At 40.1% G+C, this 12,370-nt stretch overlaps 1 protein-coding gene across 2 annotated transcripts in view; it reads left to right on the top strand.

Moving 5' to 3' along the window:
* RIGI (RNA sensor RIG-I) overlaps nucleotides 1–12,370 on the top strand; it is a 55,529-nt gene that overhangs the window by 40,308 nt on the left and 2,851 nt on the right. For both annotated transcript variants that reach the window (XM_057720317.1, XM_057720316.1), the window contains 3 exons: nucleotides 2,476–2,566; nucleotides 4,819–4,989; nucleotides 6,122–6,273. In XM_057720317.1, coding sequence (XP_057576300.1) covers nucleotides 2,476–2,566; nucleotides 4,819–4,989; nucleotides 6,122–6,273 — 414 coding nt within the window. The remainder of the gene's footprint in view (nucleotides 1–2,475; nucleotides 2,567–4,818; nucleotides 4,990–6,121; nucleotides 6,274–12,370) is intronic.

Consider the following 12,370-nt stretch of genomic DNA (forward strand, 5'->3'; position numbering starts at 1 on the left):
GTTTATAATATGTCTTGATACCCGTAGAGCAAGCACTTCATACTTTTTAATTCTTTTCATCAATTTAAAAAATTTTATCCATTTCTGTGGGTACCTAGTGGTACCTCACTAGGGTTTTAATTTGCATCTCACTAATGACTAATATGGTTCAGCATTCTTTCATATACTTATTAGCCATTCATATATCTCCTTTGGTGAAGTATCTGTTCACATCTTTTGCCCATCTGGAAATGGGGTTTAATTGGGTTGTTTATCATATTATTGTTGAGTTTTTCAGAGTTCTTTTTTCTGACAAAAATGTCCTCTGTCAGAAATGTGATTTGCAAATATTTTCTTCTGATCTTTTCATTCTCTTAACAGTATCTCTTACAGATTGAAAGTTTTAACTTTTGACAGAGTCCCGTTTATCATTTTCTTCTTTTTGTGCATTGTGCTTTTGATATTGTGCCTAAGAAACCTTTGCTTACCCAAGAGCACAAAGATTTTTTTCTATGTTTATCTTCTAGAAGTTTTATAGATTTACATTTTATATTTAAATCTACAGTCCATTTTGAGGTATGGGTTGAGATTTTTTTTTTCTTTTAGCATGTGGGTATCCAATTGTTTCAGCATATATGGTGAAAAGACTATCCTTTCTCCATTGAATTGTCTTTGTAACTTAAAAAAATTCAGTTGACTATTTATGTGGGTCTATTTCTAGATTCTCTATTCTGTTCCATTTATCTATACATCTGTCCTTTCACCCATCCTACCCTGTTTTGATTACTGTAGCTTTTATATTGCCTTGAAATCAGGTAGGATGAGCCTTCCAACTTTTTAATTTTTTTCAAAATTGTTTTAGCTGTCTTTCTTTACCTTTCCATTTTTATTTTAGGATCAGCTCATCCACATCTACAAGAAAGTCTACTGGAATTTCCTTTGGGGTTGCACTGAATCTATAGATAAAATTGGGGAGAAATGACATCGTAACAATATTGTGTCTTCCAGTCCATGACTATAGTATATCTCTTCATGTATATAGGGCTTCTGTATTAGTTATCTAGTGCTGATAACAGATTACCCCAAAACTTAGTAGCTGGAAACAACAGACATCTGTCATCTTATAATATGCATGAGTCAGGAATCTGGAAACAACTTAACTGGGTGTTTCTGTCTCAGAGTGTCTCATGAGGCTGCAGTCAAGGTGCTGGCCGTGGCTGCAGCCATCTCAAGGCTTGACTTGGGAGGATGAACTTCCAGTCCCACTTGTGTGGCTTTTGGCAGAAGATGTGTTTAGCTCGCTCATGGGGACCTTTCCACAGGCTGGCCTCACAACGAGGCCACTGCCTTCCTCTGCAGTGAGTGATCCAAGAGAGGTTGAGGGAGAGCCCCTAATATGGAGGTCACAGTCATTTTATAGCCTCAACCTGGAAGTGATTCCCTTCGGGTCCGCTGTATTTTATTCTTTAGAAGCAAGTCAGTAAGACACACTGCTATATTTAAAATAGATAACCAACAAGGACCTACTGTATAGCACAGGGAACTCTGCTCAATATTCTGTAATAACCTAAATGGGAAAAGAATTTGAAAAAGACTAGATGCGTGTATATGTACGTGTAAAACTGAATCACTTTGTGATTCGCACCTGAAACTAACACAGCATTGTTAATCAACTATGCTTCAATATAAAATAAAAATTAAAAAAAAGAGAAGAAGCGGGGATATGTGTATAAAAACAGATGATTGAACTCGGTGTACCCCCCAAAAAAATAGTAAAAAAAAAAAAAGAGAAGAAGCAAGTCAATAATTTCAGTTCACACTTGAGGGGAGGGGGTTAAACAGGATCTGAATACCAGGGGGTGGAGATCACTCAGGGCTACCTTAGAGGCCACCTGTCACATCTTCTTTGGTGTCTTTTATCAGTGTTTTGTCGTTTTCAACATACAGATTCTGCACATATTTTGTTAGATTTATACCTAAGTATTAATACAGTGACCAATGGTACTTTTTAAATTGTTTGTTGCTGGTATGTGGAAATACAACTGATGTCTGTATATTAATCTTGTGTCCTGAGGTCTTGCTAAATTCACTTATTAGTTCTACATACTGACTATTCTGAACCTTGCCTTTTTCACTTAAAAAATATCTTAGAGATTAAACCATATCAGATTACAGAGATCTATACCATTATAGTTTATTATTGCATAGAATTCAAGTACAAGAAGCTTTTTTCCTCAGGTTTATTAGTCTAAAAACTACTTAACTACACTTGTCTGTATACTTTTTTTTTAATTGAAGTGTAGTTGATTTACAACGTTGTTTATTTCTGCTGTACAGCAAAGTGATTCAGTTATACATATACATATATTCTTTTTTATATTCTTTCCCATTATGGTTTACTTTAAGTTTTTTTTTTCTTCTTGCATATATTCAGTATTGAATTAATACACATAGTATACAAATAGTATCCAAATGATAATTGCTTTGTATTTTCAGGCTTTAAAGAAATGGATTGAAGAAAATCCTAAACTCAGCTTTCTAAAACCTGGCATATTGACTGGACGTGGCAGAACAAATCAGAAAACAGGTATTTATATATAGTGGATTAGATTTAGTATACTGTATATATGTAAGAACATATATAATACATATGAATTCTTTCTTATTGCTTGTATCAGGGTTCAACTAGAGAAGCAAAACCAATAGGCGATTATACATACATACGTACATATATATGCTGTACACATACAGACACACAGGGATTTATTACAAGGAATTAACATACACACTTGGACTGGCAAAGCAAGTCTGAAGTCCATAGGGCAGGTGCAGGACCAGGTGGAACCCCATGGGCATAAGCTGTTTGGAGTCTCTGAGCTCAGGGATCACCCAAGCCCTCTTTTAAAGGGCTGACTGGATTAGGTCAGGCCCACCTAGGATGAAGTCCCTTTTGAGTAGCAATACCAACTGATATAGGAGCTTTAATTACACCTGCAAATAGCCTTCACAGAAGCACCTAGGTGAATATCTGGGGACTGCAGTTCAGCCTAGCTAAGTGGACACATCAAAAAGCCATCACAGTGCTTGAATGCCAGAAACTTGTAGACTTTGCCCCCTCCCATAGGTCCTGTAGACAAAACCAAAGTTATCTTTTTTAATTTTGTTTGAGTATGTTACTTTCTTGCTCAGATTTTCAATCAAAAGATTAGATTAACTGGAAATAGAAATGTTCTCTTTCTATTTTATTGTTATTCTTTAAACTATAGATACTTTTGTATGTGTTATATATTTTATAATTAAAAAGTCCTAGAGATAATCCTGAAATCTGGGTAGGGGGGTTAAAGGATGGAAGGTTGCCTCTTGTCACCCAGGAGGATCCTGGGTGGCGGGTCCGCATCCTGACATTCTCACAGCTGTGCTTCCCACGCCTCAGTGATTGGCCGTGACAGGTCCTCACTGTATCTCTTACTCAGTGTTAGGTAATCAGCAGTCCCCTTGCTGTCAGTCCTCAGTCATCACCCTTGCACTTTCCCTTGTGCAAAATTTAAACTTCATGAATCTAAAAAGTAAAGTCAGGTTTTGAAAAGTTGGCTTAGCAAATGAAGCCCAACACCACATTACTGTGGTTGGAATTCAGAGTTCTCTGCCATAGGACTCCAGTGTGAGTCCAATTTGATTTTCAAACTTTGTTATTCCTCCACACATAAGCACCCAGAAAATATTTTCATATTTTTTTGTTCATTCGTCCCTCTCTCCCTCCATCCACCCACCCACCCATCCCCCCACATTTATTTAGAACTTACTCTGTTGCAGTCACTGTGCTTCTGCCAAGCAGCCTTCCCCTCCTCCTATGACTAGACCGCTAGAGAGGAGTATCCCTCCTCCACATCCCATAGCACCCAGTTCTGCCTCCATCTCATGGCTCTTCACACTGAATTATAGTTTCCTATTTATATCCTTCTTCCACAAACTAGGAGCTCCTTGCCTTGTAGATAAAAATGAACCTTTTAACCATTCTGTCCTTATCTGACAGACTGTAATTGCTGAATGAATATTTGATGAACAAATGGATAAGTTCAGAAATTAGTGAAGTATGATGTCTGTCTTGGGCATGTTCATTGTTCATTGGAAGATGATGGTGGAAAGAAATTCTTTTGGCCTCAACAAAATATATCTCAAAATTTTGGCTGCCAATATACTGGGAAAAAAATGGAACTTTTATAAATTCTATTAACTCTGACGCGGAGACCACTGAAATTCTTTCCTTCTCAGTGTATCAGTGGCTGGGAACTGCATACTACTGGGTCCTAGACTTAAATTCAAAGCCCGGTTCTGCTGCTGACTAGCTGTCGGTTAACCATACCTCCACAACCTCAAGGTCTTCACCTATAATAGAGGGGAAGCATAACATCTGCCACATCAACCTATAAGGGCCTTGTGAAATTCCAGTGAGTAAGTAGATATGAAAAGATCTTGTGAGCTGACAACTCCTGTATGTGTGCAAAGGTGTTAAAATTAGCTGTTGATATTTTTGCAAAAAAATCAATATTTGTTTTGAGATACCATGACTGAAGCCACATAGCTCATAGGTGCCGCAGCTGGGATTTTCGGCCAGGCAGACTTGTGGTAGGGTCCAAGTTGTTTGACCCCACCTTAAATATCCTCTGTAAAACAGGGTCAGGGATAGGCCCTACCACCAGGGGTTGTTGTGAGATCATGAATATAAAGCGCTTATCACAGTACCTGGCATGTCGTAAGCATTCTGTAATTAATAGCTATTTTTTCAAGGGTAAAGTTCCCTCCTGGTGAGTTATACAGTGCCCTCTGACTCTGACACAGGGATGACCCTCCCAGCACAGAAGTGTGCCTTGGATGCATTCAGAACCAACGGAGATAACAAGATTCTGATTGCCACCTCAGTTGCTGATGAAGGCATCGACATTGCTGAGTGCAATCTGGTCATCCTGTATGAGTATGTGGGCAATGTCATCAAAATGATCCAAACCAGAGGTAAGAAAAGCTTTGATGCCATTTCTGAAAGGCTGCCGTTTATCTGATTTGTGAATGTGTCTGTCATTCCAGCCTTTCTCCTTTACTGTGACCAATGGCACAGTGGACCCTAGTTTCATTGGCCGTGAAGGTGGCTTCCTCGGTCAGGATTGGGTGGCTACAGTTTTGTTCACTAACATATACTCTCTTCTGCTTCTTGTTCACAATGAATACTGTTTACTTGACCAACATTGGCTGACATGTTTATGGAAGGATAATTCCAACTTTGATTGAGGCTTTGGAAGTCACATGTGTACTTTTCCTGGTTGTGCTTAGGTGCGCCCTGTATTCCAGGAGAGACACTCCGAGGAGTTCTGTCCCACTTGAACTAGACAGTCTCCTAACTGGTCTCTCTTACTTTTTCTAATTTCCATAGCAAGAGCTGCCACATTATTTTTCCTGAAATACAGTTCTGAGCATGTCCCTTGCCTGTATAGAAACTCCAGTGGTTTCCCAATTTTCTTGATGTTAAAGTGTTTTCAAAATCCAGCACCCACTTTGCTTTCCAGGCTTATTCCCCATCCTTCCACCCCATTCATTATCCTGTTCAGCCTACCTGACTTTATCATTTTGTCCTTTTTGAAGGAATCGCTCGTGTTCTGCTGCTGCTGATCTTTGTTTTTCTTCTTCTCCTGCCTCCACATCCCCTGTCCCTAATTCTACTAGCTGGCAATAATCTCTAATTTGAGTGTCCATTACCTTTTTATCCATCTTTCTTATAGCACTTATTATTTTCCACCTATATTCTGGTGGTTGTGAGCATATCTTATTTTCTCATCTGTTTATTTTTCATCTTTGGGGCCCTCACAGTGTCATCCTGAGGGTTCATGCCAGATTGTCTTTAAGCAGTATTTCTAATAACGTGCCTGTCCAATCACACTGTACCATGGAGACCCCGAGGAAGCCAGCCTTAGGTGGGCTCCTTGTTTATCCGAATGTTTAATGTGCAGTGTTTAATGTGCTCAGCTTTTCTAGAAAGTGGAATTTAGTGAACCAAAGTTGAATTTTAGGAATACCCCTATTTCTCTCATATTCTCGGATTTATCAGAGTTTTAAGTCAAAGATACTAAATAAAGTATTTATTTTCTAATAGGCAGAGGAAGAGCAAGAGGGAGCAAGTGCTTTCTTCTGACTAGTAATGCCGATGTAATCGAAAAAGAAGAAATAAACATATACAAAGAAAAAATAATGAATGAGGCCATTTTAAGCCTGCAGACATGGGATGAAGCAGTATTTAAAGAAAAGGTAAGTGTTTTCATCTGTGTTACTCTTTCAGCGTCTGGCTGTAGGTCACAAACAGGGACTGTGAGCATGGTTGGTACCTGTTATCATATTGCTCTGAGTGTTATTTTATTTTACTTCACTTTACTTCACTTTATTTTACTTTTCCATTCCATTCTATCCCATTCCCCACACTGCATGGCTTGTGGGATCTTAGCTCCCTGACCAGGGATCGAACCTGCACCCTTGGCAGTGAAAGCGTGGAGTCCTAACCAGTGGACTGCCAGGGAATTCCCTGAGTGTTATTTTAGAACCATAAGTTTATGCTTAAAATTTCACCCTGCAGTGAACATCAGATTCATTCTGCTTTGAGTCTCAAAATGAGTTAAAATATATTTTATTAGTACTAATACCCAAAGCTATGTTTTCAAATCTAAAAGGCAAACTGAGCTACAGTTGCTCTTAAGTTGACAGTTCAGTTTGAGGACTGTACCCTAACAGCTCTTCTTAGTCTTTTCCTCAAATCTCTCTCTCTCTCTCTCTAACATCTGGAGTCCTCAGGGAAAAGCTCCAGCATGCTGTGCCTGGGAGGTGTGCCCAGGGTTGGAAGGCCTGTTTGTAGACATGGATAATAGTGTGAACTTTGGAGTGGCACACTGATTCAGTGCAGCATCTCCGCAGTGATCTTAGTTTGGTTGTTATTTCCTTTATAACACAGAAGCATGGGGGCAGGTTGGGGAAACACACACACACACTCACACACACACACACCCACACACACCCCATGCTTTCTCCAGACCATTTGCAGAGACTTCATCTCAGACTCTCTGGAAGCACTAAACTCTGCAGGTCTAGGGCAGGAGCTTTAACATTAGAATCAGTGGTTCCAGTCCCAGTTCTGCCACTTCCACAGTGGGTGACTTCAGGTAGTTCCTCTTTGAAATCATCCTCCTCCTCATTTGTAAAGTTGGGAAAATAACAGTATTTAACTCATAGGGCAGTTTGGGGGATAAAGTGAGATGTATGCAGTGCTTCCTACGGTACCTGGTATATAGTAAGTGCTCAAAAATGGGAGTTGCTACTGGACAAAGGCATGAGGCCTACTTTAAAACTTCATGAAGAAGAGTCTTACAATTTAGTGAGTAGACCAGTTCCATAGGGTTCATAATTTTGAAAAGTCATAATTTCTATGCTCAAAAAAGCATTGAGAAGCAATGAATGATCTAAAGCAAACTAACACTCATTTTAGGAAAAAATTACAATGTTATGTCAGCACTGACTCATTTTAAAAAACATTTCTTCCTAAGGTTTGGAGAACAAGATATTTAAAAATACCTCTTCCACACTTTCACTGAGAGGAATTGAAGGGAAATTCTTTAGTTCCTCTTAATTTCCCTCCTTAATTTTACTGAGGATAGGGTTTTTTCACTGAGCCTCTTCTCCATTTTGTAGACTACAGGGACACTGCCAATAAAGGCTTTAAAACCATGTTCGCTTTTGCATAATTTTTTATCTCCCCCACTGGGTAGCACGGTGCTTACACTCACATGTGGCAAAGCAATAGAGCGAAAGTCTATTGAGGAAGATTGAGGCTGGAACAAACACACAGACATTCTTTTGTAGCCAGCATACTAGGTCATAGAGTGGGGTGAGGAGAAAATGGTTTAAATATCTGTTGAATTAGGTAGGCTATTGAATAGCATTTGGGATTCCCCTAACACTCATAGATAGAAAATGGGCAGAGGTGGTAAAGAATGAGCAAGGGCCCAGTACACGTGTGGCCACGAGTCATTGGTAGCTGGCAATTCCGTGGCAGGCAGGAGCTCAGAGGCTTGGCGTGGTCCCTGATCTAGCCTGGTGCCCAGCCCCCACTGCTCTGTTGAAAGAGGAAGACTTGGCTTTCAAAGGCTTAGGAGAAGTATAATAAGGTAGGGAAAACCTTATTATGCTCTGAAAACTAAAAGGAGTTATGGTTCTTGGGGTAAGCCCCTTTTCTGTGGTGTTTTGATAAGGGTTGGGCATTGCATCTGAGCACCCGGACCTTTCATATCAAAGAAACTGCCGGAGAGAGGGAAGCAGTTCAGAGCTCTTCAGGGCAGTCCCCGGGCAGGGGGAGAGGGAGACGCCGCTCTTTCTTCGCCGCACCCGCAGCTGCACTGTCTGTGGTCTGCGTGTGGCTCACCTTCCCCGGAGCACTGTGGCCCTCGGGAAGTCTCTGGTTGCTCTGCAGCCATCTGACACGAGGACAGCCCAGAAATACCCGAGAACTTATTTCCAGGATGGAAGCTTCAGGATTTGGTAGTGTTTCATTCTGGAGGAATAAGGTATAAAGGATATTTTTCACAGTTATAGTTGTGGAGGGTTGTTTGGAATCAAAATGAGGAAGCCTACTTTCCTTTCTCATGAGTAGACAATAAGATATGGGGTGAAAGAAAGTTATTTTGACCGAAGAACTTCCCACGGGATGTGTACCCATAACTGCATACAATCGGGGTTTCATAGTTTCGCTTTTACCTCAGTGCTGGGAATTAGGCTGCTTCTCAAGCACAGGTGGGCCATGGGGAAGCAGAGTGCTCTAGACTTAATTTGTGACTTTGGTTGAATCCCTTTATCCAGTTACTGAGTTTTACTTAGTTTTCAGTATAGCTGTAAGAGTTAGTTTTAATTTATTAGGATTTATATTTATTGCCTTTTGTGACATTTAAATCATTTGAGATTATTAATATTTAATTGAATTTTAGTATGTAATTGAATATCATTGGGAAATTTTTTAACTGGATGCCCAAAGGGCAAGTTTATATTTTTACCCTCTTTCCTATCACATTCCCCCTATCCCGAGCCTGCCTTAAGTAGTGAGCAGAACCATGTCTGAGAAAAAGAAATTAAAATTGCTTATAGGGAAATGTACATCATGTAACCCAGGAATTTCACTTCTAGAAATTTATCCAAAGGAAATAATGGTTTAAGTACACAGAATGCACAGTTTTATAGCAGTGAAAACTTGAATTAAAGATAGGAAGCATCCAAGCATCCTTTATTCTTACAAAAACAATGAAGGTAATTTCAAGTGGGATGGGGTGGGGCGTTGGGGGAGAGAAAATCGTATTTTGATTATGTTCCTAACCTATATTCCAGGCCTAAAGTTTTAAATATAAATCAAATTTTATTTGAATTGATGTGCTTAAGAGATCAATGGATTCTCTATGGGTGACCAGTAACCAGTACAAGATATTTGGGGGTGGGACATTTCCATTCTCAGTGACAATAATAACTGTGACTCATCCCTGCAGAACATGGGCTCTCCACCCAGCCCTGCAGCAGGCCGCTTATTATGTCATGCTCTAGCGGGGAAACTGAGACGTGGAAATTTTCAGTGTCAGTAGGTCACACAGCTAGGTAGGGGTGGAGCTGGCAGGGCCCATCTGTTTAACTACCACATCTATTGGCCTAACCAGAAATGTTTGAAGCATAAATAAGGACAACTAAAAAAATTTTACTTAGAGATAGAAGGTGAATTCAAAGAAAAGAAATGCCACGTTCTTGAATGGCATGACTGAATATTTTAAAGATGTACATTGGCTGCAAATTCACTTATAGGTGTATAACCCATAATCAAAGTATAAATGGTATTTTAACTTGATAAAATGGTTCCAGAGTTTACATAGAAGAATAAATAAATGGAAATAGCTATGACATTTCTGAAAAAATAACTCATGAATGGGTATTTCCCTACCCAATACTAAAGTACAACTCACATCATTAACAGTTTCATGATTCTTAGTAAAAGACTAGCCTAACCAACTGAGGCTAACACCAAGGAGCATTAAAGCTATGCCAGGCAGACCTGAGCAATTATAAATTCATCTTACCTCCCAACAGCTCACAAAGTAGATGCTATTATTGTTCCCATTTTGTATAATATTTGAGGAAACTGAGGCACTTGCCCCAAATCACACAGCTGCTCAGTGGTAGGAACAGGATTTGCACCTAGGCTGTCTGGTTCCACCTGGAACACTTGACAAAAAGAGAGGCAGCACCACAAACCAGTGGGACAGAGCCGATCCTTCTGCAGCTGATACTATGGAAATCATCATGTTCTTTCTTCCTTTAAGATGTTTCAAGTTTTCTTCTGTTTAGAGGACTTCCTTTTGCTCTTCTTTTAGGGACGGTCTACTGGTGAACAAATTCTTTTAGTTTCCCTTCATCTGAGGTTTTTTTTTTTAAGCATTATTTTATTTTATTTTTTTTGGCTGCATCGGGTCTTAGTTGCAGCACGCAGGATCTTTCATTGTGGCATGTGGGCTTCTCTCTAATTGTGGCATGCAGGTTTTCTCTTCTGTGGTTGTGGTGCATGGGTTCCAGAGCATGTGGGTTCTGTAGTTTGCAGCATGCAGGCTCTCTAGTTGTGGTGTGTGAGCTCTGTAGTTGTGGCACGTGGGCTTAGTTGTGCCACAGCCTATGGGATCTTAGTTCCCCGACCAGGGATTGAACCTGTGTCCCCTGCATTGGAAGGCAGATTCTTTACCACTGGACCACCAGTGAAATCCCCATCTGAGAATGTCTTGATTTCCTCTTTATTTTTGAAGGATATATTGCTGGGTATTGGCGTCTGAGTTGACAGATTTTTCTTTCAGCATTTGAAAAATATCGTGTCACTTTCTTCTGCTCTCCAGAGTCTCTGATGAGAAATCTGGTGTCATTCAGGTTGTTTTTCCCCTATAGGTAAGGTGTCAGTTTTTTTCTGGCTGCTTTCAAGATTTTTTCCTATGCCTTTAGTTTTCAGGAGTTTAATTATAATGTCTTGTTGTGGTTTCTTTGGGTTTATCCTATTTGGATTTGTCCAGCATCTTGTATCTTTAGGTTTATGTTACATTATGTTAAATTTGGGAAATGTTCAGTCATTATTTCTTACAGTACTTTTTAAGCTCTGCTCTTTCCTCTCTCCTTCCAGGACCCCAGTGTCATATATGTTAGATCCTTTAAAATAGTCCTGAAGGTCCCTGGGGCTCTGTTTACTTATTTATTTATTTCAGTCTATTTTCTTTCTGGTGTTTACACTGAGTCATTTCTGTTGTTCTGTCTTCCAGTTCACTGGTTCTTCCTTTGTCCTCTCCATTCTGCTGTTGAGCCCATCCACTAAGCTTTTTGTTTTGGTTATTGTATCTTATAGTTATAAAATTTCCATTTTGTTCTTCTTTATATCTTCCATTTCTTTGTTGAGCCTCTATATTTGTTCATGTTTCAAGAGTGTTTATGATGACTATTGAAGCATTTTTATTATAGCTACTTTAAAATCTTAGGTAATTCTCACATCCCTGTCGTTTCAGTATTGTCATCAATTGGTTGTCTTTTTTTTTTCATTCAGTTTGAGATCTTTCTGGGTTTTGGTGTGAAGCATGAGTTTTTAATCAAAACCCAGAGATTTTCATACTATATAATGAGACTTGGGATCTTATTAAACTTCTGTGTCAGCTGGCTTTTTCTGATATCATTCTGGCAGGGGAGATGGGGGACACTGTTTCATCACTGCCAGGTGAAGGTAGAAGTCTAGGTTTCCTACTCAGTCTCTTTTGATACCAGCAAGGGGAGGCTCCTTGTTACTGCTGTGTGGGGATGGGAGTTCTGGCCCCCCACATGGCCTCCGTGGACACCAAAAGGTGAGGGGGGGGTACCACGTGGCAGGACTGAAAATCCTGCCACCCTACACGGCCTTCTCTGACACCACCAGGTGGGAGTGTTAACAGCCCTGCAAAGTGGAAATCTAGGTTCCCACACAGCCTCAGGGTTCAGGGTTTGTTTTTGCTGTTGTTGTTTCCTGTGGTGCTTGGCAGGAGTAGAACAGCTTTTGTCTAAAAGCTTTCTGCCTTGCTGGCTGCCCCATCCTGGTCCTTTGGCTAGAGTGATAGGCTTTGGTTGAGACTTTTTTTGTCTGTGCCCATAGGCATTTCTGGTTGCCAGCTTCTTCAGCTCTCTGTCTGGGATATATGAGGCAAAAAGAAAACCCAGGGAACTCACTACCGTGCTGTTTCTAGGGTCCCAAGTTTCCTAGCTGTTTACCTTCCTCTCTTTACCCTTCAGAATGCTATGTTCATTTTATATGTAAGTCCAGGGTTCTTAGGTG

Source organism: Hippopotamus amphibius, chromosome 2, assembly GCF_030028045.1.
Source record: "Hippopotamus amphibius kiboko isolate mHipAmp2 chromosome 2, mHipAmp2.hap2, whole genome shotgun sequence".
NCBI lineage: Eukaryota > Metazoa > Chordata > Mammalia > Artiodactyla > Hippopotamidae > Hippopotamus > Hippopotamus amphibius.